Source organism: Astatotilapia calliptera, chromosome 6 (genome assembly GCF_900246225.1).
Source record: "Astatotilapia calliptera chromosome 6, fAstCal1.2, whole genome shotgun sequence".
Lineage (NCBI taxonomy): Eukaryota > Metazoa > Chordata > Actinopteri > Cichliformes > Cichlidae > Astatotilapia > Astatotilapia calliptera.
In genome coordinates this window covers 33,292,856-33,320,494 of record NC_039307.1, presented here as the reverse complement: position 1 = coordinate 33,320,494, position 27,639 = coordinate 33,292,856, and the positions used below count along the sequence as shown (strand labels likewise).

Below are 27,639 nucleotides of genomic sequence, written 5' to 3'. Positions count from 1 at the left end.
CTAAGCACAAAATACTAAATTAAGAATGTGTGCTACTTTTTTGGAAGGGCGATTGAATATATAGAAGTTTAGTATGGTAGTTTAAGAAATTACAATCACAATAAACATAAAAAGTGTAAAGCAAAAAGTGGTAGGTAGAGGTAGTTTATGGTAAACACATGGTGGCGGTATTGTCAAAGAAATCCGTTTCAGCAAAAAAGCAGAAGTCGGGAGTTTTTCTTCCTTTCTTTTTGTCGTTTTATTATTTATTTAAACAGTTTTTTTCAGTTTATTATTATTTACTTATCTTTTCCACTTTATAAATGAGGCAAATCAAAAATGTATTATGGAAATACAAAGCACGCTTAGAAAGAGATTTTAAAAAAGCCCAAACAAACAAACGAGCTTGACGTTATATGCTGCCTTCAAATACCATCAGAATTGCTGTAGCAATTTAGCAGACGAGTGTAAATCTTACCGTCTCCGATATCCTTCAAGGGACGCAGCCCCTGAATTTGGATCATGGCTCACAGACTTGCATGTGGAAGAATTAGGAAAGACGGGTATAAGAAAGCAAGACGTGTATGCAGTTCCTGTTGTTAAAACGCGATAACAATAATTTTAATATGTGAATACGTTTTATATCCGTATACTACCTGGTAATGGTGAATTTAGCTGTCGGTTTAGATATATATTTTTAGTTCAATTTTACTCTCGCATAGCTTGCCTTCCAACTTCAGACTTTGAAGCTAAGATTTTCTACCTCTGTGCTGAATCGTGAACGTAACGAGTTCCGTTCAACATGGCGGCCCAGCGTAGGAATTTGATGCAGAGCGTAAGTGAAAAGCCTGCCGTTTGTTACTCTCAGTAACTCAATATGTGCAAAGTTCCTCTGCTTTTGAAGACTGGCGCCTTACAGTCTTTTTCTCGGTGTTCATCGCTGGTTGTTTGGTCCAATGCTTCCTGTGTAGCTAATTTAGTTGAGCTCATGGAGTGTTTGGCTAACAGTTAGCTAGGCACCTTAATTGAAAAAAAAATGGACTAATACGATTTATTAGCGTCTGTATTCAGCACCGAGAAACGCTATCACTTGAAGCAGGAGGAGACAATAACACGACCGATGCTGTTGTTGCAGTTGCAGTGCCTGGGATATCGTCCATATAACCTGTGTGAATTAGCTAAACTTGAGAGTCACAAACTGGTAATTAGCCATATTGTGAACAACACAAACGACTTTTTCCGAGCGACTAACTTTTCTCAGTCGTTTTGTGATTATGTAGATATCTTATGACACTTTTAATTTTACATAGACTGCTTCCCATTTGCCCTACGCGGAGATGCTATCGGTCTCTCCTGGGCGTCAATGATTCACATTAAAACTTTAGGCAAGGTAAGGCAGATACAGGTGTGGTAAAACGGAAGTACACAGTTTATCCTTCTGAGCAGGTAAATACAACCTCAGATGAACAACAACACATGACAGACACACTGTTATTAGTTCTTGTTAAATAAGTTCAAATGTAGAAGCAATCTGAAAGCGACCACGATTCAGTAGCTTGTTGAACCACCTTAAGCAGTAGTTGTTGAAGTTTTGTGTACGACTTTATCACTACCTCACATCATTGTGATGAACTTTGGCTGACTTTTCTTTGTTTGACTTCATTGTTCGGTTTATTAGTATCTCTTTATGCACATCCCCCACCACAGCATTTCAGTCAGGTTGAAGACTGGACTATTGCAACAAATAAATGGACTGGCTCTTAGCGCATTTCTGCTGTATTTGAGCACTGAAAGTGCTTCTGTTATAAGTGATAGCCACTCCATCTCTCTTTCTCTCACACACACACATTTATAAAGTTCTTTTGTCTACACCTAAGTGTTAACACACACTCATCGAAGTCGAGAATTGATCCACCAACTTTCCTATTGGCAGACAGCCCACTAAAGCAGGGGTGGGCAACTCCAGGCCTCAAGGGCCGGTGTGTTGCAGGTTTTAGATGTGTCCTTGATCCAACACAGCTGATTTAAATGGCTAAATTATGTCCTCAGCATGTCTTGAAGTTCTCCACAGGCCTGGTGAACTGGTCATTTGATTCAGGTGTGTTGACTCAGGGTGATATCTAAAACCTGCAAGACACCGGCCTTGATGCCTGGAGTTGCCCACCCCTGCACTAAACCAACTGAGCCACAGCCCCCACACCTTTTCCACCATTTTCCTGTAGACTTGTTACTTGGATCATTGTCCTCTTGAGTTGCATTTGTGCTGATGTGGTGTGTTTGGTTTTGTCCAAACATGTCACTGTGCACTGTGGCAAAACCTCAGAGTATTAACCTGCCCATGTAGATTATAATCTGCTGTATCGATATCACTATAAAGACATTGGCTTATCTGTAATAGAAAGTGTCGTTCACAGTCACAGTGAAAAGTAAACACACCCTCTTTCAGTCCTAAAGTTGTACCCAGTTTCAAATTGTTTAGAAAAGAACTTCTAACCTTTCCAACCATCCCCAGACTGATTGAGACAGCACTTACTTCTCTAAGATCATCGCTAGCGTCTTTCCTTATGCGTGTGACACACATCTCAACAGCCAAAATGTCTGATGTTATAGAGGTGTTCACTTGGAAGCAGTGTAAGTAACGGTGTGCTTAGTTTATTCACACACAGTTTCTCCATTTTGGCTTAATTTGTGTAAATAATAAAAACGTAACTTTATAATAATAAAACTTTAGAATTGAAAGAGGATGTGCTTTGTTTTCACCACGACTGTGTGCGACACTTTCCATTACAAGTATACTGAATGTGTTTATAGTGACTGACACCAGGAACGTCATCTACAATGTTAACAGTGAAATATGCTTAAGAGTAATGCAAAATAAATCGTATAGTATAGTATAATAGGAGCACCTAATGATGAATGACCTATTTTTCTGGCTCAGGGAGGCTGCAGTACAAACAAAAGCACCATCGGTGCTGAGTGTGTTGCTGCATCTGACAGAAGTGTTTGTAATTTCCTGTTGGACCATTTAATAAATTCAAATGTCAATGAAACCTCATCATATCAAAGCTGGTTGTCTTCATTATGGCAACTTTATAGGATAAAGGTGTAGGGAAAATATCTGTGATGACAGTTTAATTCATTTCTGTGTCGGTTTAAATCTTTTATTTTAAACAAATACTGCTTTCAAACTTGAGTTTAGCACGTAGGCCAAGTATTTGTTTGATTTTTCTTTTTTGATTTCTTTCTTTTTTTTATTAGCAGCATCAAAGCTGGACAGATGACCTGCCTCTGTGTCAGATGTGTGGGGTCGGAACAGCACCCAACTGTGTGTACGGCCCTGATGGCAAAGGAACTCAGAGCCACCCCAATGAGGATGGACACCTCAGGTTCAGGTACACGATTCGTCCAGTGTGAGACAAATAAGGGTCATCGTTTTGAACTGTGAACTTGTTCAGAGCTGCTTTAGAAAGTGCAAGAATTAAACTAATACTGCGCAGGGAACATGCATAATGCATCCACTTTGAGTTTGTCTGTTTACTTGGGCCAGTCCTTGCTAATGTTGTAAGGAAACTTGCTGACTTAAAACTGTACTGAGATTTATGATCAAACTTATCGGTAGCAGTGTTTCTTACCAGTAAAATCCTGAATAGTTTCTTATTTAATCTCACAGAAAAACAAAGATCTTGGACTTAGCAGGAAAACACAGCAATGCCTGGGCAGAGCACATAAACATGTAGCTTTAAATGTGCACTGGTAATGTCTGAGTCACTGAAGCGGTAAAGAAATAGGTAGTTGGTATATGTCCCTTTTTATAGAGGCTCAGGCTCTGCCAGAGAAATGTGTTTCATCGTTGTGACTTTGCTCGTCTAATTATTTGTAAATGAATCATTTTTATACAAATGTTCTTACATTTGTTACTGCAACAAACACAGCGAAAACGTGAAAAGATAGCACGGCTCTGAGAGTAATCCATAGTTTTTTCAAACATAGGTGCCATGTTTGTTGAGCTTTTCTTTTTTTTTCCCACAGAGGTGACGATGGCTGTTTCCTGTACGGGGTTTTTAATGGTTACGATGGCAGCAGAGTGGCCAACTTTGCTTCCCAGTGTCTGACAGCGGAACTGCTCCTGGGGCAGCTAAACTCCGGTCACACAGACAACGACGTCCGCAGGATCCTCACACAGGTCTGTTAAGTTAACTGCTGTAACTGTTGAGGAAAGAAACTAGAAACATTTTCTTGCTTTTGCAGTCTGTTAAGGCAGAGCCTGTGACAAAACACTGCACACACAAAATGAATCTTTAAGCCTCTTTAGCCCAGTCTGTGTCAGCCCTGCTTCTGGTCCCAAGCTCTTACTGCGTTTAATAACCAAATATATGAGCGATCCATGAAAGAATCATTCTGAGGCTTTCAGTTGGAACATGTAGCTTAAGATCAGGAATTTTTTCACAGCGAGTCGTCAAAACCGTGCACAATGACTAACCTTGTGTTGGTGGCAGGTGGATCAAAGTAGAGCTGGTAGAGCTCCTGGTAGAGCAGCCACACTGATCATTTTATTGACGATGACAGAAATTGGGTCATTTTTATTTTTATTTTTGTACATTTCATCATCTCTTTGTCATCCTCCTCTTCTTCATCTGCCTCCTCCAGCTCCATGCTCACCTGAAGCCCCATGTCCTGAACTGAATACAGGGAATACAGGGATCTTATGAACGTTCTTATTTATTCCTAGTATTGTTGTAGTTGCTGATTTTCAGCAGATCAGACATGTGACCCCTCATGTCTCCCGACAGCAGACAAGAGCCAGCTGTGACGGCAGTTGCTAATTATAAGCTAACGTTATGCCAGAAAACAGGCTAGAGTGTCCTAAAAAAGCACGCTTTCCCTCTGCTAAACAGTTTGATTACATTCTCAGGTTGTATGGGAGTTTATTCACTAAAAGTCCAAGTCCAGCCTTGTACTTCCACTTTGAAGGAGGTTTCAGTAACACAGGCTAACAGCAGCTAACAGTGCCAAAAACAGCAGCACACACTTACGGAAAGGTTCTGGAAATCCTCAACAACTCAGTTCAGTATTGCTGTGTTCAGGAAGAAGTGAGGTTCACTGACTCAGCGACTTGTATCGCTTTCCTTTCACAAGCAGCCTCCTCCATAGTAAATAGTTGTGGATGCTCCACACCTGGTATTACGAGGTAACCGGTGATCTGAGAGAAACACTGACCGCAGTGTTTGAGGTGCCTCAGGGGTAAAACTGTGAAAGATCACAAAATATTTCATCTTCACGTTTTTATTTTTAGTCCTGGTCCTTTGCTAAGTGTTGATATTATTCAAAAATGTTAAAATACAGGGTGTTTTATACAAAATCATAGAAACGCACTGGCCCACCGTGGTCGCTATGTGAGGGTTAAATGTTTAAACTACCCTCAGATATGTTTAAAATAAAGCTACATTGAAGTTATTACCTTTTAGTATATAAATAATACTAATACATTATAAACAAGGCTTTATTTTCATATGGAAAAAAATATATACTCAGACATGCTGTATAAAACTTTTCGGAAACATGTCATTAATAAGCTAATCTGGAGAAACGCCAGCCTTATCATTTATTAAAATAATCAGCGCAGTTCCTTGAGGCAGAAACTGCGCTGATTATTTTAATAAATGAATAAAAGTGTAAAATCTCATTCTTGCCTCAAAGACATTGCTTGCGTTTGCTGCCGCTACATATTTTGATTTAATACTTAAGCCAGCGGTTTTATTTTCCCCCACATTACAAAAACATTTATGGATATTATTTAAATCATATTAATGTGAAATGCCTGTTTCACTTTTTAACGATCGTTTAATGCGACTTAAAGCTTTTTGCGTTAAACAAAAAACGAAACATAACCGTGCAGTGCATTTAAGGGCTAGTCAGATTATAGAAAGATGCTCTGTGTGGGTCATTATGCACTACTGTGGCATAAATGAACCGTATTCATACACTGTGCTTCTCTCACATAGCAGGTCTCCCAGGTGTTTTTCACTTTTCACTACTCAGTCAGTAAAAATTCTCTGTTGTAGTTTATAGATTATAGATTTTCTGTGCACATATGTAATAAGTATTTTTTTTTGTGTGAACGCGGGCTGCATGTGTGTTCTTATCTTATGTTTGTCATGTCTTCAGTGCCATCTGCAATTCATTCAGTAGCAGACAATCCCCTCGTTGCTGTTCTGAAAGTTCACTCAAGTTCACTCTCTACTTCCTCTACCTGCTGATCTCGTGGTCCTTGTTTTCATTCATTGAATCTCCAACTGTAGCTTCTTGGCCTGCAGCTGGCAGTGATGGTCCTTGTTCTGCTCTGGTCACGAGCAAAACAAGGACCATCACTGCCAGCTGCAGTCCAGGCCCATTAAGCCTGAGTTGACATTTCAGTAGCATTAAGTGTTCAGTAGTGACGCTCGCTCTCACGTGTGTTGACACTTGACATTATACACGCTGTTGTTGCTGCACTGCAGGCCTTTGATGTGGTGGAGAAGAGCTACTTTGAAACCATAGATGATGCTCTGGCTGAGAAGGCTAACCTGAGCAACTACCTCCTACCGCACAATGAGGTAGGAACACTTTTTTCTTTTCTCTTTTGGTTTCCATAACAACCACAGATTTAGGCTTTGATGTGAGCAAGTATTTAGCCACGGGAGAATGAGCTTGTTATTCTTTTATTTGGGCTCATCACTCTCTTTCGTCAGATAAGATACTCAGCTCTTATTCTTTTCTTGCTTTTTTATCATTTGTCTAATTCTCTCTTTTTTCCCTTCATTTCCTATCATCTGTCCTGCTCCTACTTGCTTCATTTTCCTCTTCCTTTCCATCTTTTACTCTGTGCCTTCACCTCTCGGCCAATCAGAATGTTCCGTTCCACCAGCTTTCTCCTCAGAGTCAAAAGGTGATGGAGCGGCTGAAGGAGCTAGAGCAGGAGGTGTCAGGAGGCGCCACGGTTGCGGTGGCGCTCATTCTCAATAACAAGCTCTACATTGCAAACGTTGGTAAGTTGATTCTGGTTATGTCAGCGATGACGCTTTGATTTCCTGTTTAATGTGTGATCGCACTCGATCATTTGCAACAGAAACAGTTGGCAGCAAAACCACCAAAAGGCCAGCCAGTAACAGACAGCCATGACACAGTCTGCTTTGCACCAGCAGATGTCAGGCTTCACACAGATTTGTGTTTGGTTACTGGCCACTCTGTGGAAATGACCGAGGCCGCTTTCAGCATGAAAATCCATGTTAGCTCCACAGTGTCACAGTCTCTATATATACTTATGGAATGCACTTGTTCACTGACGGAGAATAATGCCTTCCTTATTAAAGGTTGGAGAAATGGCTGTATTGCATCCTGATGCAGTTGAGAGCCAATATAGTGTTACATTAGGGAATAATAGTTTGTGTCAATGGATGAAGCAGTGCAGTGTCTACACATAACAACTTGATAAAGAACTCATTTTAAATTGTATCTTTAGGCACTTTGTTACTAGAAGCTTGGCACTAAAACACAGAATTTGTTCCCATTTCCTAAACTGAACTTCCAAAGAAATGGTGAAGCCTCATCAGAGATGGTCTCAGTGGAAGGCTGGCTGTCAAGAAGGCATTTTTGAGGAAGGGAAACAGGAAGAAAAGGCTGAGGCATGCCAAATTACACAATAACAAACCGTGGCAACACAAAATATGCAGTGATTAATCCATTTGAAATGTAATATCTTTGGTTCAAGTCATCATCAGTATGTACAGAGAAGGTCAGGGGAGAGGTACAACAGTGAGTGTCTGCAGCCATCTATAAAATAAGGTGCCGGCTCTGTTATAATGTGACACTTCAAATCAGCCAGTGGTGTTGGGGATCTGCTAGATCTGACGTTTGGAAAACTGATCACAGAGGCCTTTCCCACCTGTTGTTCAGACTTTTTTTTCGAGTGAAGCTGATGAGAAGAAAGCTGTCTGAAAGGGTGGCACTAAGAAAGAGTATAATAGTCCCACTTTAAAGTATTCTTATTTAAACAAAGCAAACGAACACAAGCGGGGAACATTTTTGTGTCATTTCATTGCCTATCAACTAGGTAAAGGAGGGGGAAAATGAGTTGTTAATCCACACGCAGAAAGGTTTAGTGAAGACAAAACATACATATAAATCTATGCCAGCTGCCATGGAACTTGATAGCTACCTGACAGCACTGAGAAAAAATCGTAACACTCATAAATAGTAGATTTAAACTTGTGTGGCAGATTCTGCAGACTCCTATGTGACTTCTCTTTCTAAAGAGTGCTGCCAGACTCTCTTTTAAAGCCATGAAACCTCCATCTCTTCAAAGAGGGTATTTGGGGTTTTCTTGTTTTTAACCAACTATGTGAGCTGATGCTGAATGCTCAGCATCAGCTCACATAGTTGTCAGCTCACATTTCAGCTGGACTACTAGGAGTAGTCCAGCTGAAATGTTCTGCAGTGCAGATGTGTTCTCTGGAGTAACGAATCACACCTCTCCGTCTAGCAGTTCTGATGGACAAGCATGGGTTTGGTGGTTGTCGGGAGAACGTTACTTGTCTGACTGCTTTGTGTCAAGTGTAAAGTTTAGTGGAGGCAGGATTATGGTGTGGGGTTATTGATCAGGAGTTGGGCTTAGTTCCTGTAAAAGGAACTCTTAATGCTTCAGCGTACCAGGACATTTTGGACAATTTCATGTTCCCAACTTCATGGGAACAGTTTGGAGATGGCCCCTTCCTGTTCTAATATGACTGCAAATAAGTGCACAAAGCAAGGTCTATGAATAAGCGAATTTTAGTGGGAGAACTTGACTGGCTTCTACAGTTTCCTGACATCAATCCAACAGAACACCTTTGGGATGAATTAGAGCTTAGACTGTGAGCTGGGACTGCTCGTCCAACATCAGTGTCTGACCTCACAAATTTGCATCTGAAGAATGGTCAAAAATTCCCATAATCACTCCGAAACCTTGAGGAAAGCCTTTGCAGAAGAGTTGAAGCTGATATAGTTGCAAAGGGGTCAACATCACGTTAAACGGGAATGGGATGTTACTCGAGTTAGATGCATGTAAAAGCAGTCAAACATAGTTTTGGCAATGTAATATATGCTATATGTCAATGAAGCCTCGTCAGAGATGGTGATTTGGTTAGTATATAACCAAATGCCATCACAGCATTTCCACATGCTGTGTTTCCAGCAGCCCACAGACAGATGGAGTTATGGAATGATATTGACTCTTTTCATTCAAACCATACCAACAGTGTCCATCAATATTTTTAAATCCCAGCTTGCCGACTCGGCTCCCGCGGACAACAGCTGCAGTACTAGCATCATAACAGCTAGTTCTGCCTGCATGATTTATTGTGTGTGTTTATGTGTTCTTTAAGCTTCAGAGTGGAAAACGAGCATCTACTGTTAATATCTGAATACACAAACCCGCAGGCCATTTTAGATCCTTAACTGTAAGAAAGTTCAAACAAGGCAGCAGGGCGCAGTTCTTCCCACACAGACGCACCAACTTTGAAGAGCGACAGCGATTTTCCCCCAGAAGGATTTCAGTCTAATAATCATCAAAGCTGCTGCCAAAGGCTGCTGCATATTGAGCTTTGTTTCAGATAAATGTGAACACTGGATATTCCTATTTTTGGTGGATTTATTCACTAATCCAGGGGATGAATCTTACCTATTGGAAATACCTCAGTTTTGCAAAACCCTTTAAAAGCACTGCTTCACGTTTCTTTCTTTTAGCTTCCTGATTTGATGCTGGGGCACACACAGGAAAAGAGCCCCTCCCTCTCAGTTGGATTTTTCTTTTGTCCTTGAGGACGTGGAACAGGGCACAATATGGGGAGGTGGGTAGTAATTAGTAGATGGTAGAAAGGAGGGACTGTTGTCCCCTCTGGTGCTTTGTGTGAGTGAGGGGGGAGGGGGGGGGGAGGTCAAGAGTTCAAAGTTGACAGAACATGAGGCCCAGGGATGTTTAAACATAGGAGTAAGTGTGCTTGAAAATCACTCCCAGCTGTGTGTTGATGTGAAACGCAGTTTGACAGTTAAGGTCATGTGAGTCACAGTTTGAGCTGCAAGTTGGAGTGTTTGGAGAAAGGGGGAAGGGCGCCGATATGTAAACGCTCAATATCAGAAATGGTTGGCTGCTCTTTACAGATTAACAGACGTGCGTTTTCCTGACTATCACATCAGATTTAAACCCAACACTACCTGATTAACACAGAAGGTGACACGGACCCCTCCCTGTGTATTGGGGCTGATCCGGATGCCCTTATGTGCGGATTATATGAATAATGCACACATACACACACACACACACACAGCCGAACATAAGATTTGGCCGGAGGCGGGGGCAGCGTGGAACTGCACCGTGCTTCGGCTCAGCGGCCCCAAACTATTAATATAAAAGTGAATTAATCATTGATCTCTCCCTGCTCAGCTTTTGTGTGGTTGCAGAGGCAAATAATTAATATTTAGCTTTTTAAAAGTACCACAGTGTCTTAGCTCGTTAATTGGTGGAGAGTCGGACCTGTGAGTAACCTCAGAGCAACATCAAAGCCTCTGCATGATTAATGCGTGCAAAAATTAGAAGTCCAAATGTCTCATGAATATGGATAGGGGCTGAGAAAGATGAGACAGTATTTTTTTTTTTTGTAATTAACATTTTTTGTCTTGTTTTTATTTCATAAAACTTTTTTATATAAACTTTTATATGGAAGGTGCACCTTATGGCACCTGTTTATTGACATGTATATAATATTTTAAAAGCAATCCTTTGTTTTTGATGCTAAAAGAGACATGTTAGCTCTGTGGTCTTTTTAAAAAAAAAAAAGGCTACACCAAAGAGCAACCAGCAGGGCTGAAGAATAAAGAAAATCCAGATGTGCCAAAAACTGTGCAGCTCCTTTGACTTGTACCGTATTTTTGGACCGTAAGACGCACCGGATTATAAATCACATTAAGCAGTTAGTAACCCTACAAACGTCCCTGCTGTTTAGTTTTCTGTCTTCATTTATGTTGGAAGTGATGACAGAGCTGTACATTTAAATTTTTTCAGAAATCTCTGTCAGAACATGCTATATGTTTAGGTGGAAACTAGCGAGCTAACTTCCTTCTAACGTCTAACTCTGTTAAATTTAATATATTCTGTTTTCATGGATGTTAAACTTAATTTTTACACCTGGTAAAGCAGCAGCGCTGATCATTTTATTAAAGATGAAAGAATTTAGACAGTTTTTAACTCACAGTGTGCCGCAGTGTTCGTTTGACTTTGGGACCTGAAGCAGACGGAGTTTTGGACGCAGATTACTCCACAAGGCTCCTGACTACAGTAGCCGTAACGCTCCGACAATCCATCGAGCGGTGCTGCTTCTTGCTTACCAAAGTCGTACTAAAACATTTTTTGACAGATGTTTGAGCGCCGTGTATCACATAAAATTGGTTTGAGGTCAGTAAGCACAACCAGAATTCATACATAAGGCACACTGTCGTTTTTTGGGAAAATTAAAGGACTTTAAGTGCGCCTTATAGTGCAGAAAAAACAGTATGCTAAAAGGCCCAATTTTGCCTCAATATGCTTACAAAGATGCTTTTGGTCATTACAGCTTATTTTACCATTTGATGACTTACCTCTACAACCTTTAAAAAAAAACAGTTTGTCGACCAGATGTTCATTAGCCAACGCTGAGTAAAATTAATTAAAATTTAACAGGAATTAAGTCAGCATTAGCTTTGGTGAGTAATGAAAACACATAAGTGCTTTTTACAGATAGTAAAAAAATAATAAAGTATTGATCGTGTGTGTGGTGCTGTTCTCCTTGTAAAAGTAACACATACAACCATTCAAAGTTTGGTTTGACAAGAAACACTGAAATTAGTTTTCAGTATGATTCACCCCAGTAACCACAACAACTAAAGTCGAAAAAGGCCTGGAGGTGAATCAGCTCTTAGCTGAGAGCTTCAGTGAAAACATCGGAGGCACAATGGGGCCTTGTTAATAGCAGATATTTAGACTTGTTGAACACAGGGTAAAGTATAACAATAATGGCTGCTTTCAGTTTCATGATCCAGTAGAGCCTTAATATTTGCATAACATTTAAATGTCTTTAAGCAAAAACAACAACATAGGAGCAACTAATACTGTTAATGTTTGCTGTGTTCCAGTTCACTGTTAGCTGATCCACTGATCAAACATACTTTATACCTCGACACATCAGAGGGAAATACAGTCACTTGTATTACTAACTGCACCTGTGATTGAAAGACCTCAGAAAATGTGTCTTCTTCTTCTTGGGAAAGCAGATCATTTATACAGTTTAGTGTATCTACTTCAACCGACTCAACTAACAGTTTTACCTCTTGCTGATTTCAAGTTACCTTCAAACATGTTTTCCTTTGGTTCCAGGGACGAACCGAGTCCTGCTGTGCAAGTCCAGCAGTGACGGCCAGAACCAGGTGCTTCAGATCGGCCGACCGCACAGTACCGACAACGAGGATGAGCTGCAGAGACTGGCTGCACTGGGTGAGACACATTATATGTGGCATAGTGGAGAAAAATCATTATTTGATCCCGAATTTGCTGCTGAACATGTACGTTTACTCACAAAGAAATAAACAGTCTATTTATTTTTTTAATTTGAGTTTTATTTAGAGAGACAGATTATCAGCCAAAGATCCAGAAAATTAATCATTACATTAAAGTTATAAAGCACATCTCATTAAAGTGAAACAGGTATTTGATTTCCAAGCAATGCATGACTTAGTGCTTGATGGAAAAAACCTTGTTGCTAACCACAGCAATAAAAAAAATTTGTAGTTGGTCACCAGGTTTTCACACATCTTAGGAGGGATTTTGAACCACTCGTCTTTACAGAGAATCTCTAAATCGTTTAGGTTTCTTGGCTGCTGCTTCACAACTGGAAGCTTCATCTCCCTCCACAGATTTATTATAGGACTGAGGAGACTGGCTAACCACTACATAACCTTAATGTTTTCTTGATCTACTCCTTATCTACCCTCTGGGTCATTGTCATGCTGGAAGACACATCTTCACTTTTGTTCTGGTTAAGAGAAGGAGGTTCTCATCAAGATTTTTCTTTGTTTGACCCCTCAGTGCACTGAAGTCTTCCTGTACCTCATACATTATTGTTCCCACCTCTGTGCTTGACTGTATGGATGTTCTTTGGGTCTTCCTCTAAACACAGCACTTTGAGTTTATGCCAAATAGCATTATTTTGGTTTCATCTGACCCCAGAACCTTCCCTGCACCCAAGCCTTTTGAGTCCATTAGGTGTCTAAAACTTGTAACCGGTGTGTTACTGAATTTGTTCTTGGTGACTGTTGTCCCAGCTGCCATCAGACCATTAAAAAGCTCCTCGTGTAGTTTTGAGCTAATCAACTACCTTTCATGTGATTATCCTCCATCTTCGGGCAAGATCTTGCATAAGCTCAGACAGAGTGTGCTTGATGTTGAAAATATTTCTATTTTCAGATAATCACACCAGCAGTTTGAAGCTTCTCACTAAGCTTCTTGCTGATGGTCTTGTCCATTCCAGCCTGGTGCTGGTTTACAGTTTGGTCCCTGACGTCCTTTGACAGCTCTTGGGTCTTGCACATGTTGGTGATGAGGTGGGAAGAAGCTGCATCTGTGGACAGATGTGCTTTACACACACACACAAGTTGAGACCAGGAGTATTTGTAAGTGACTGATAGTAATAGTGGCACACAGCCAGGCTGTGGGAGCCAGAAACCTGACTGCATTGTTATACTCATCATCCGTGTTATAACTTTTATGTGATATGTGTTTTTCTAGATTTTTGATTGATATTCTGTCTCTCCATTATGACACTACCATAAAAATGAGAGACTGTTCATTTCTTTGTGAGTGAGCAAACTACAAATAACAACTCATTCCTCACGGTATACATACTTGGATATCCCTAAAACTAAACTGGAAATAACAGCAAAACAAGAAATTTTCCATAAAACAAACACTAGAATTTAAAAAAAGAAGCTACACAATAAATAAAAAGAGTGAAATGCTGATGCTCAGTATGTGAGGTTGAGAGCTTTAAACTGGACCCTGAATACAACTGGGAGCCAGTGAAGGGACGCAAGTAATGAGACCATCTGTAAGACCGAGTTAGCAATGTAGCAGCAGCATCCTGAAGAGCCCGCAAGCGACCTGGGGCTCGCAAGTGAGAAGAAAAATGCACAGCAGTAGCCAATAGGAAAAGAGAGATGAGCATCTCTAGCTGTTCTCATGAAAACTATAGCTCTCAGTTTACTGGTGTTTATTAGATGGGGGGGAAATAAAGCTGCTCGGTGTGGGTGTATAAACGATGAACTTATCACTCAGAGTTTAAGTACTTTTCAGATACAGTCAGGGAATCTTGACATTTCTTTTTAACTCTTCTTGGTTCTGACTGATGGACAGAAATAGATTTTTGGCACATTACTATTGGAGGGTTTTGGATTGACAGTGTCAGACACACCTCGTCTTACATTCCCTGCATGTTGTGCTTGATATAACGCTCAGCACAGACACAGCCATTAGAGAAAGCACACAGTTGCTCATCCGTGGTGGACAGAGCAGGCTAATGGTCCAGTAATGAGGGTTGTGTATATAACAGAAAATGCATACATCGTAATTAGCTTTGCCAATAGAGCAGTAGGTGCAGCCTGGCCTGTAATGGATGAAATGGGGAAACAGACGCATTTTTGTGTGTTTTTGTTGTGTGTGGGGGTGTTTTCGCCGTTTCACAGCACATCATTAGAGGAGACCGAGCTCTCTGCCTTGCTTTGTTCTCTTGTCTCTTGCTGGGATTCACATTATTATTCCATTGTTCAGGTCCTTCTCTTAATGATTGGAAAAAAATGACAGTCGTTCCATTTACCCAGACCAAGGTGACCTCTCACCCCTCGCATTTTCATCCAGGCTCAAACACACAGATGCACCCCTCTCCCTTCCCGTCCCCACCTCTGCTTCTGCTTATCGGTTGTGTGCTTTTGCTCCATCCTCCCCTTCACCTCTTCTGCTAAATTTTCCTCTCTCTTAAAATCATCTCCTATAAGCATTCACCGTCCATGTGTCCGTTTTCCCTCATCTCCTGCAGGACTGGATTCAGCTCGGATAAGACAAGCGGGCCAGATAGCGGGACAGAGCAGCAGCAGAAGGCTTGGAGACTACCGAGTCAAATTTAACTACAACGAGATTGACGTGCTCAGGTGAAGCCGAAAAAACACAAAATATGCGTTTTCTTTCTTCCAATTTGTCAAATGCAAAAACTTGAAAAGGATACACTAAAACACCAGGCTGTCTAGAAATATTCAACTATCTGTGTCACTTGTTTTCTTCTCTTTGTCTTCCTCCATTCTCATTCTTCATCTGCTTAGCTTGTGTTCCTGTGTTTTGAGGTTATGATGAAAGATTAGAAGAAATATCCAGTATCACAAGATAAGACGTGGTACACAATCAACAAAAACTGTGAAGTTTGACCTGTCACCATGTGACCAGTTCTAACCTTTTCAGCTGGCACTGCAGTCCTGAGCAAAGTGTATAAAAAAAATCCCTCAGACTGCTCTAGATGCTCCGTTTTCACCAGTTTTTCAACTCTTGGCTCTGCATGAGGTCACTGAGAGAAAGTACTAAGCATGGTGCGTCTATTTTAACTTGCTTGCTGTCGTTTCCAAAGTCTGTGTTTTGTTCGATTGTGCCTACATGAGATTATTCAGTGACTAATGAACCATTTCCTGTTCTATGTTGCATGTGAAAAAGGGGCAACACTATACAAATTCAAACGTTTAGAGGTTTTAGCATTCAAGCTTTCAAGAAATGTGCGAGTCATTTCCTACTGCTGCCAGCCTTTGTGTTAAGCTTAGCTTTTGGATATAGTTTGAATTTGTGCAGCAGGACAGTAGTATCGATCTCCTCAAACCCCTCAGGCAGTGAAAAAAAAAAGACTTTGTGCTTCAAAAGGAAGTCGGCCAGATACTGGAACTTTTTAATGTATCGTACCTTCTTTGTGTGCCGTGATAGCAACGGCTCCGTCTGTCTGACTGTGGAAGTTCCTGTTAATTTTGCTACATCCATTCACTGTGACTCATGATTAACTGATTTAGATTTTAGTGTTTAAAAGATCAAAGCCACAACATCCGCCCAGTTTTTGTGCACACAATAGCTGAAGAACGCCTGGAGGGAATTTCATTAAATGTGTCATAAGCGTCAGCTTGGATTCACAGTTTTCCGGTAAAAGACCGAGGTCAGCATGACCGCCAAAAATCCACTTTTGGACATATTTAAGGACATATTTCCAGTGGTATAATAGTGAAGCAGTGAGGCTGATCTTGGGTGCCCGTCTTGAAACCTCTGAGGTGTGTGTGTGTGTGTGTGTGTGCGCGTGTGCGTGTGTGTGTGTGTGTGTGTGTGTGTGGCATCCTGATTTTAGAGCTGTTTATTGGTGGTTCTTTTGATATTTTTTTAAAATGGGAATTTGCACTCAATGGCCACTTCATTAGTTACATCTGTTCATCTGCTCGTTAATGCAAATCTCTAATGAGCCAATCAACTTGATGTGTTTATGCATGTAGACATGGTCAAGTCTACCTGCTGAAGTCCAAACAGATCATCAGAATGGGGAAGAAAAGTGATTTAAGTGACTTTGAATGTGATTTGGTTGTTGGTCTGACTATTTCAGAAACTGTTGATCTACTGGGATTTTCCCCACATGGCCATCTGTAGGGTTTACAGAATGGTCTGAAAACCAGAAGAGTGACAGTGAAAATGATTTGTTGATGCAGAGGTCAGAGAAGAAGGACCAGTCTGCTTCGAGCTAACTGAAAGGCTCAATTGTTATAGCAGAGTTAGGCTAAACACTCCTCTCATCTGTGAACAGAAAGAGGCTACAATTCACACAGACTCAACAAAAATGCACAACAAAGGACTGGAAGAAAAGTATGCCTCGATTTCTGCTGTGACATTGAGATGTAGGGTCAAAGTTTGGTATACATTAAAGCATGGATCCATCCTGTAACAGTCCTCCTCTCTACCTCCTCTCTACCAGTGGAGGATTGTTTAAAAGCCACAGTCATTGTCACAAAGCTCAGATCATCTTAAACTGGTTTCTTTACCTCAAAGATAAGTGTCCTGTACTCGAATGGCCTCCACGGCCTCCGGATCTCAATGCTGAATAGCATCTTTGGGATGTTTAAATGAGGGATTTACATCAAGGACGCGCTGCAAAACCTGTGAGGAATGTTTACAACCATGAAGAATTAAGGCGCTTCTGAAGGAAAAAAGGGAGTTCCAGCTCTGTAGTAGCAAGGTGTAACTAATGAAGGGTCTGGTATCTACGTTTGTTTGTTTTGTTTTTTCTTGAGTCCCTTGTTGACATCTCACATGGTGTCAGTTTCCTGTTATGTACAGCAGTGATCATTATGCTTTAGATCACCTTATTTTTGCAAACTTAACAACTTAGAGCTGTTGCTTCACCTTTCAAGGCAGACAGTCAATATTCATTACACGTCCACCAGATTGAGAACTGAAACACCAGAGATATTTTAATAGCTTTATTCACCCCTACAAAAAACACCTGTCAGGCGCTCTGTGTCAGCACTGCTTCACAAACAGAGGCTTCGTCTGTGTCCAGAACTCAGCTCAGATACTGAGATGGTCAGAAAGCTGTGTGCAGGCTCTGCGTAGGACCAACACACCATTTCATTTTAGTTTGATAATTTTCTGTGAGAAATCACATTTATCTCAGGCAGACTACATCCTCTATCCTGTGACCTGTGGTTTGGAGGTGGACTACACTGAATAAATCTCGTGAGATTGTAGATGTAAAGCGCAGCTTCACCAGCTGGTGGAGGCATATAACTGCACGGTGGTACTTCTGTATAACTATTATCAGATCAGCCGCTTCCTTACCTTCAGTTCACCGAGACCCTCGGGAAGAGGTGGAGGCGTGGCCTCTGTTTTTAAAAACAAACTTAAAGTTCGGCCCTGCGACAGACTGGCGACCTGTCCAGGGTGTACCCTGCCTCTCGCCCTATGACAGCTGGGATAGGCTCCAGCGCCCCCCGCGACCCTGAAAAGGATAAGCGGAAGCGAATGGATGGACTTAAAGTTCGGCAACTGCCCTCTCCTACTTATTCTAGTTTTGAGGTTCAACTATTGGAGCTTGCTGGACCCCCAACGATTCTATGTGCTGCGATTTATCGACCACCTAAATATAATAGGTCTTTTATTTGTGATTTTGCTGACTTCTTAGGTTCATTTTTATTGAGTTATGACTAAGCTCTTGTTACTGGCGATTTTAACATACATATTTGCTGTGCTGATGACCCCCTAGCCAACGATTTCCTTGCCCTAATTGACTCTTTTAACCTTACACATCTCGAAACTTCCGTTTTTATCAAAAGTTCTAGAGAAAGCCGTCTTTCTCCAAATGCAGGCTTACTTAGTTGCAAATAATATTACTGACAAATACAGTCTGGCTTTAAGCCACACCATAGCACTGAAACGGCCCTGCTAAGAGTCTATCATGATCTTCTTGTATTTGCTGACTCTGGTCGCCCTGCCGTTTTAGTTTTATTGGATCTGTCTTCAGCCTTTGACATGGTTGATCATAATATTCTCTTGAGGAGGCTAGAGAGCATGTTGTAGGCATCAAGGGTTCTGCCCTTAACTGGTTTAACTCTTACCTCACAGATAGATCCTTCTCTGTTGTGATGGGAGGATACTCTTCCTCTGTTGCCCCTCTCTGCTGTGGTGTGCCCCAGGGGTCTGTATTGGGCCCTTTATTATTCTCTTTGTATATGCTACCCTTGGGCTTCATATTTGGAAAAATATAATATTTCTTATCACTTTTACGCTGATGACATTCAAATCTATTGTCAACTGACTGATGATTTGTCAGCATCACTGAACTCCCTGTACGATTGACTGAGAGAGGTTAAAGATTGGCTGTCAGATAATTCTCTCATTTTAAATGAGAAAAAAAACTGAAGTTATGGTGTTCGACAGCCATATTCCTCGAGACCAGCTTGTTGCCCTGCTGGGGCCCTTAGCTAACTCGCTCTCTGATTCTATACGTAACCTGGGTGTCTATTTGGATAGCTCCTTTAAGCTCGATAAGCAAGTGTCATCTGTAGTTAAATCTGTTTTTTGTTTTGTTTTTTTCCAACTGCGCCACATCTCTAAAGCTAAGCATTATATACCACACAGGGACCTGGAAAAACTTATCCACGCTTTTGTGACCTCCAGGTTAGATTATTGTAATTCTCTCTACTGTGGTCTCCAAGCCTTCTCTCTTCGAAGGCTGCAACTCGTTCAGAATGCTGCGGCTCGCCTTCTTACTGGAGCTAGAAAATTTGACCCTATTACTCCGGCTCTTGTTGATCTACACTGGTTACCAATCAAATATCGCATTGAGTTTAAAATCTTGCTACTCACTTTTAAAATCCTGAATAACATTGCGCCCAGCTACCTCACTGACCTCCTCAATCTGTACACTCCTTGTCGGCCATTAAGATCATCAGGTCAATTACTCCTGGCCCAACCCAAGTTTAGACTGAAGACCAGAGGCGATCGTGCCTTTGCTTCAGCTGCACCCAACCTTTGGAATAGCCTCCCTGCTTCTATTCGAGCCTTGGACTCAATCCAATCCTTTAAATCAAGATTGAAAGCATATCTATTTGACTTGGCTTTGAGGACCAGTTAATACCCTTTTAAATCTTTTAAACTTTAAAATTGTTTACATTTTTTATTAAATGTTATTAAATTTATTATCTTATTATTAATTTTACTGCTGTTTTTGTCTTCTTAGTGGATTTTGTATTTATCTAACTCTTCTGGTCTGTTAGATCCTCTATCCTGTCTGTGCTAGTGCCCGATTTGTACCCTGTTATTGACTTATGTTGATTTTCCATATTACTGTGAAGCCCTTTGGTGTGCCTTCCGGTTTTAAATGTGCTATATAAATAAAACTGTATTGTATTGTATGAAATTCTGTTATCCGGGGGCCCCGTGCTCTCTTCTATCTCACACCTCTCTCTTCCTATTGTTGTCGAGGCCAACTGAATAAAAAAAAACAAAAAACCCTTGAGTCATTCCAATTATGATCCTCAATAAAACACATAATAGAGTCTGTATAGAATTTCCTCCTTTGTAGCATCAAAGGGAGTGCAGGAAATGTGATGTGAACAATGTAAGCGCTTCTTTGGATCTATAAGATTAGTTTATTATATGGAGGTCAGGGGCTCTTATGTCTGCTTTTCATCCTGGATTCTCCCTCTGTCGCCTTCCCCCAGCATATCTTGCAGACTTGACCCGTACCGTCTTTCCTTTTATGTGTCTAATATTAATTTAAGTGCTGTCCGTCTCCTACGACAGCGCAGCCAAGTCAAAGCCAGTTGTTGCGGAGCCAGAGATTCACGGCGGCCAGTCTTTGGAAGGCGTCACAGGCTTCTTGTTGCTGATGTCAGAGGGACTGATAAATGCCCTCGAGTCCGCCCATGGTCCCGAACAGGCTAATCAGGTTAGCAGATTCATTCTGATAAGCTACTTTCACCTCATTTATCGTCATTCCTTCCTCTTCTTCCTTACTTTCACTAATATTTTTTTCTTTCGAGTTTTGTTTTCTTGCCTAGTTCGAGTCTATTTCTGTTTCCTTTATTCTCCTAGGCTCCTTTTTCTGTCCTTAGGTCTAATCCTTTCCTTACTTCTTCCACTCTTACATTAACCTTTTCTTTCTCTGACCCCACTGTCTATTGTAGGAAATTGTTGCCATGGTAGCAGCAGAGCTAGCCCAGCAGACCAGTCTGGAGGCGGTGGCTCAGTCTGTGGTTGATCGGGTCAAGCGGCTTCACCACGATGTGTTCGTGTCCGGCCGTCAGAGGGCGACTTACTGCTCTCGACACGAAGACATGACCCTGCTCATCCGCACGCTCAACTACCCACTGGCTGATGCAGCACTCACGCCCACGCAGGGTAGGATCTGGCATTTAGGCATTGATTCATATCTCAAGGAAAGCACGTCTAAGAAGCGGCCTTCTGCTGTAGCTACACCAACACAGTTTCCTCATTTAAAACTTTAGCGAGTTAGTCACATTAGAATGCATTATTCATACTGTACCGTTAAAAAAAGGCTCCTGACCTCAGGCACAAGTGTCAGGCGAAGGATTTTGCATGATTCCCCATACAAGGAATATCTCCGGTTTACTTCCCTGGTTGTCTGCCGCTTTCCTGTGCAGGTGTCTGTCTTTGTTGCTATAAACATATTAACTTCTGTTTACTTTACCCTCATGTGTTTGAAAAGCAACATCATGAGGTGGCATGAAGTGGCTCATGCCCCAGGCCAGTCTCTTTGAAGCAAGACTATCTAGGGTCCTTGTTTGTGTTTGTGCACTTGGCTTGTCCTTCCTGTGCTTCTGCAGGCGTTCTTTGGTAGGATCTGGTTTCAGCCGCTGTGCAAGGTTGATGCCGGACATCTTGTTCTTGTTCTTACGAGGTTCATTGAATGTTAAATAAAAATTTTAACCGAAGATCAGATAAAATTTTTATATTTGACGATTGTGCATTGGCATTTGTATCAGAAGAGGGAGCAGTGTATCAGTGTGATCCCAAAGCATCGGATCATAGTTATTAGATACCCAGTTTAAACTCAGACCGGTTTCCTGGAAAAGAATCAGAAAATAACATCTGATCCTTGAGTAGAGCTGTTAAAAAGAATATCAAATAGAGCCTAAACAATCAGGCTTTTGAGAAGAATATCGGGTTTACTCCCAGAGCCAGGACCTTTGCTTTTCTAAAGTCCTTGTTGAAATTAGTTGGCGGCTCACAAATATACATGACTCAGCTTTCTTCTACTTCTTCTTTCAGGCGGCCGTATCTGTCCCGTGTCTGTGCCCTACTCAAACAGCCAGAGCACCAGTAAAACCAGTGTCACCCTCTCGCTGGTCATGCCCTCACAAAGCACCCTGACCAATGGAACCAACACGGCCTCCACCCTGGAGGAAGGCACCCCGACACCTGGGTAAGCCTGCATTGTCTTGAGTCCCTGCCTGCTCTGGGTCCTCACTCCTTCTCCCCTGCTGGGCATACTTTGAATTAGCCTCTTTTTCACTTTGACGCACCTCTGCCCTGTTTTTGTTTCATAAGCTCAATTTTAACTCCCTTGTTTGCACTGCTGTGGGGCAGATCCTCTGTGCGAGCTTTGTTCTGCTTTCACTCTTCACTCCCTGCTGTTAGGTTTATTTTTGCTGTCTTTTAAATAAGCAGAAAGTCCTCCCTCACATGCTATACTTATTTTGAGTCTTTAGGTCTTATTTTCACACACCCTTGTGTTCCTGCACTGCTATGCTTATTTATATGTTAGCATGGCTTTCGCTCTGCTGTTGCTGTTGGGATGGCACGCCATGATTAATTTCACTTGAAACTCAGAAGATAACACGTGCAGATAAAATGTATTTTAAAACTCCACTTCCTCATTCCACAGCTTGTTTCTTTTGTTTTGCTTTTCTTTATTTTTAAATGTCAGTGTAGAGATAGAGATAATGCAGGTGCCTGTTAATACTTTTTCCAAGAAATTGAGTGTTGTAGAACAAAAGCTGCTTAAATGTCCTCAGTCCTGCTGCCACTGCTGGCTGACGGGGACAAGCAGTCCCGTACAAGCTGTGCAGCAGAGATGAATGAGATGCAGATGGAAAAGAGTTGTGTTGCACCAGCGCAGAGGGGTTGCACTGCTGAGAGACTGAATACGGGTACAGACTATAGGAATATAGATCTGGATCATGTCAGGTGGAACAGCTGGAACTGCATACCAATTTGGGAATACTGACAGACAGAATTTATAATAATGCTTATATTTATGTTCCAGAGCAGTCTATGTGGACTTGATCAGCCAACAAAATACCTGTAACCTGTACCTGCACCTCACTGTAACGTAGCATGATGAAGCAGTTTCCTTCTTCTTTTTGGGACTCATGCGTTAGTACATGTGCTGCACATGCAACAGCGTGCTGAACAGTCTGAATAAGAATTATAGTTCTGTCATTTCAAATTAGATTTATTTTGTTTGGACTTTTTGCTGTTTTTGGTTTTCTTTCAGTTTCAGTTGTTTTCCTGAGGGAGTTTGATAATTTAATGTAGTTTTTACAACTTTTATATAGCGCTTTTTTATTCTAATTAGGCAAAAAAAGAAAAAAAAAAAAAAAAAAAAAAATATATATATATATATATATATATATATATATATATATATATATATATATATATTAGGGGTGCAACGATACACAAAATTCACGGTTCAGTTCGATACTTTGGTGTCACGGTTCGATATTTTTTCGATACAAAAAAAAATGTTCATGCCTTTTTAATTTGTCATTTATTAAAATTATAAATATATATTTTAACACAAAAGTACAGTTTTTAAATTTAACCCTAACCCTTGTGCGTGTTGTTTTTTAGCTCGTCATATTGCAGCCACAGAAATTCTTTTGTCCATGAAACCATAAAGCTGCACTTTCTTTTTGCCTTATAGTCTGATTTGTCATAACTTCTCCGTTTTGTGGTAAGCTTTTCTTTGGCTGTCACTTCTTCACCCTGACCTGTCTTATTTGGCTCAGCAGAACTAAAATGTATATCTGTCTGTGAAGGTTCTCAGTCATCCAGGTCATCGTAGTGAAATATATATCCTGCCGCACTCACATAAGCTCAGCGATTCTCTGCGCGATCAACCTCTCACATGTTTAAGCTTGCTGCGGGAGATTTCACTTGTCATGTTTGCATAGTAAGCTAACGATTAATAAGACGATGTCAGAGGAATTGGTGCACAAATTATCATCACTCACAGATCAGTGCTGTCGCTCTCTATACACAGTTCGCGCGATTGCAAAGTGAAAGCAAAAAAACAAGCGCAAATTCAAACACGATTTCAATATGTCACATATTGACAGTGGCTCACCCAATGACATAATTACCCAGCTACATTTCTGAAAGAATGCAAAAGCATTGACATATATTTTACCTTCCTACAACAGCCCGACAGGCAGGGCAGAGATAGCCCCGGGACGTCGGGCTAGCGATATTGCGAGCCCTGTATCTGATTGAGGAATCACTCATCTTTGGAAAAGAGAGTTTATTACAGAGAAATGTCTCTTTCCAAAATAAAAGCTATACTATCCGCTTCTTCTGGGCTATATTCTCAGCAGCATAAGGAGAATCATGTGCTAACAGCTGTCTAAATGACTCGGCTAAAGTTTGTAGCATGCATGCTTGTTGTTTTTGTCTTTGCACTAGGATGATGTCAGTGTAAATGTGCAGTCATATTCGTTGTGTTCCCACTAGTGCTTTCAGGTTAATCTCGTTGAAATAACCTTAACGCCACAACACGGCAAATCTCCGTTAACGAGCTACCCTATACAGAGGGGCTAGACGGCCAACACGTTAACGAGCTAACTGCGCTAACACACTAGCTCCCACCCATGTAATTGAGCATTGCATGGCACATCCAACATACTGTTTTACTTTAGTCCATGACTCGCTTACCTTCAGGGTCATACGTCACATGAAAACCAAAATAATTCCAAACGCCAGATCTGAATGAGAGTGGGGAGGTCCACTTCTGTCTCGCTAGCTTGCCCTGCGCTCTTCCTTCTGACGATGCTGTCTGTGTTGAGTGCTCAGTGAATCTGCGTTCGACTACTCCGCCTAGGCTGCACTCTCGAGCCTAGGCGGAGTAGTCAAATGCAGATTCACTGAGCGCTCAACACAGACAGCATCGTCAGAAGGAAAGTTGATAAAATAAATTACAAATTTTGTATTGTTTTTTTTTTTCTCCCCTTTGGTTTTCTTTCTTTCTCTCCCCCTCTTTCTTTCATTCTTTCCCCCTGTCCTATCCCACAGTCATGTCTGTCCCGTTTGCAACTGAAAATAAAATAAATTCATAATTATAATAAAGGTCAATCAAATGGACCAATATGATGATCCACTTAAAATAAATCCTCTTGGCATCTTTCTTGGCCTCAAGACAACAATTCTGATGGCTATAGATCCAAACGGGACACAAAAAAAAAAAAAAAAAAAAAAAATTGAAAAAAATTGTATTGTTCAATACATATGCGTACCGAACCGAAAGCACTGTATCGAACGGTTCAATATCGATACGAATATCGTTGCACCCCTAATATATATATATATATATATATATATATATATATATATATACATACATGTGTGTGTGTGTAAATGTTAGTGAACTAAAATGTTTTTCCCGACATGTAGTTTTATTTTGTAGCTTAGTTTTAGTTAACTCCAATAACTTTGGTCTGACCGCGGCCTTTGTCAGGTTGTAAATTTAAAGGATTTGCTCAGCTTCTTTTGGTGGCTGACTTATTTTTAAAAACCTAGTTAGAACCAAAACACTTGGGGTGGAAACATCACTCTAGAAGAGCAGAGTTTGATGCCTTTAATTTTAACTGCAATTATTTTCCAATTTTTGTCCAAATCTTTTTCTTTCTTTTTTTAAAGTTGCATATTTAGATGTGCTTACACATATTTACTTGGATCAGGATGATTAGTGCACTAGATCTTGTTTCCTCTACCAAACTTGATGCTTCAGTTCCATCATTTCTTAGCACCTTCTCGGATCCCGTCATCCATCATCGGCACACTCATTATGACATATTTATAGTCAAGGTCAACATATAGTGTCAGAAACAACAGCCATTTATAACTGATTTACAGTGGTAATACATGTTATTGACGTTTATGACTTAGATCTGCACTCTGCCCTAAAACGTTCTTGTTGAGCCACAGAGGCTATTTTTTCTCCTCATGTAAAACTCTTTTGCTGTGTGCATAGGTGGTAATTGTGCTTTGTTAATTATATATGTGCTTACTGGAATGCACGGATGATTGACAGCCTCTCCTAGCATACCTGAAGTGTGCACTTGCCTTGTCAGACTACTTGCTCAAAACCGCCTGCTTTATAAAGTGAGCGAGCATGAAGAGCTCTCTGTGTGCGAGTGCATTTCCTAAACGTTCCCGCTGCTTTGATTGATACAAGTGCACGTTTTGATTCTTCCCTTTGCATCGTCGTCCTCCAAGATTGTTTCTTCAGCTCTTCTTCCTCTATGATTTCCACTCTGCTCCCGTCTGTCACTCGCCGTCTGACTCACAGCCATATTTCTCTTCCTCTTGGTTCCCAACTTGCCAATATCCATCCTGTGCCCTTCACTGTGTCCTTGCCTCTCCGTTTTCCGCTCCTGCAGCACGTTTCACCCCACTACCAGCCAAGCTTCCGTCAACATCCTACAGCCCATAATTGAACTCCCTCTTTCCCCTCTTTTTCCCCTCTCGCCCCTTCCCCCCCTCCCCTCCTCCACCTCCCTCCTTTCTCTTTCCACCATGCCTCGTCCTGCTCGGCCTCTCCCTTCATCCACCTCTCTCCTTTGTCTCTCCACTCGTGACATGGACCTCTTCCCCTCCTCTTGGTGCTTCTCATCCTCTTCCTCCTCTATTCCAACCCTCATACCTGTGTCTTCCTCTTCCCTCATCCTCTCCAACCACCCACCTTTCTCCTCCTCCTTCTGCTCCTCCACGCTCCCCAGCAGTCAGAGCCCCACAGCCACTCTGCAGTCCACCAACACCCAGACGCAGAGCTCCAGCTCCAGCTCAGGAGATGGAAGCCTGTTCCGCCAGAGAGGGAGTCAAGCGGCGCAGCCTGACGAGACGGGCAGGGTCCCACCCTACGTGGACTTCAGTCAGTTTTACCGACTGTGGGGGAGCGACCATGGCGATGGCCAGAGCATGCAAGGAGGCCTGGGACCGCAGTGAGACCCACTGGAGTTCCCAGCAAAGCTGACACATGGATTTTTTTAAAGGGACAAAGATTTAGGGACGTGATGGGACGTCTTATAATATGCTGTTAATGTAATGTTACTACATATAAGTGACCTAAAGGTGCATGGGGATGAACTTCTCAACAGAAGTTGAAGACAATGAAATGCTGGGAAAACATTGTCACTTCACTCCAAATTGATGTTTGGTCATTTGTAAAAGACAAAGGTGAGTGAGTGAATCCATGTAATCCAGATTGACAAAATTATTTTCAGATGTAAAGGCACCAAAAGGGGAATCTCGTGGACTGGGGAGCTTGTGGAGCTGTGAGTTATTATATACTGTAAGGCCTTAAAACTGAATAAATGAATGCTTTATAAAGTACTGTTTAAGTTGTAATGACAGTATATCTCCAGATTAATTCCCATCAGCTTTCATTTTCCCAAAGAGTTCTTCAATAATTCGTTGCTTTGACGTCCTGACCTTCGTTAAAGACCTCAACGGTCTGCTTATATGGTTGTTATGGCAGCAAGTAATGTAACTAGCGGTCACACTGCATCATTGTGTTGTCATTTCTACACAGCTCAGAGGTCTATTCAGGGATTGACAGTTTAGAATATAAACACAACATGTACAGCAGGGCTTATTAGGGATTTCATTATGATATTACATCAGCTACCAGCTGGGACTGAAGCTGGTAATAAATAACTTGCTTTAAAGTGGACCTATGATGTTTTTTATCTACCACGAGTACTTAAAGTTGTGACGCTGTGTAAGATGTAAATAAAGATGAATGAATTTGGAAA

At 41.3% G+C, this 27,639-nt stretch overlaps 1 protein-coding gene across 7 annotated transcripts; it reads left to right on the top strand.

The window, feature by feature from the left end:
* The first annotated feature begins 449 nt into the window (after positions 1-449).
* tab1 (TGF-beta activated kinase 1/MAP3K7 binding protein 1) lies at positions 450-27,639 on the top strand. 7 transcript variants are annotated; one of them, XM_026171838.1, is made up of 11 exons: positions 450-814; positions 3,241-3,371; positions 4,009-4,162; positions 6,477-6,572; positions 6,884-7,004; positions 12,401-12,517; positions 15,111-15,222; positions 20,387-20,531; positions 20,770-20,983; positions 21,875-22,028; positions 26,608-27,639. In XM_026171838.1, the coding sequence occupies exons 1-11, from the start codon at positions 782-784 to the stop codon at positions 26,828-26,830; spliced, it is 1,500 nt and encodes a 499-aa protein (XP_026027623.1). In that variant the 5' UTR covers positions 450-781; the 3' UTR covers positions 26,831-27,639. The 7 variants fall into 7 exon arrangements, with proteins under 7 accessions (XP_026027623.1, XP_026027621.1, XP_026027622.1 ...); XM_026171836.1 differs by having other exon boundaries at positions 451-814; positions 6,866-7,004; XM_026171837.1 differs by having other exon boundaries at positions 452-814; positions 26,605-27,639.

Bases quoted from the DNA above. Each gene is read 5' to 3' on its own strand.
- tab1 (XM_026171831.1), top strand. From the start codon at position 1,100: ATGCTGTTGTTGCAGTTGCAGTGCCTGGGATATCGTCCATATAACCTG. The intron at 12,518-15,110 runs GTGAGACACATT...CATCTCCTGCAG, and splicing joins GCAGAGACTGGCTGCACTGG to GACTGGATTCAGCTCGGATA. The intron at 20,532-20,769 runs GTTAGCAGATTC...TGTCTATTGTAG, and splicing joins GTCCCGAACAGGCTAATCAG to GAAATTGTTGCCATGGTAGC.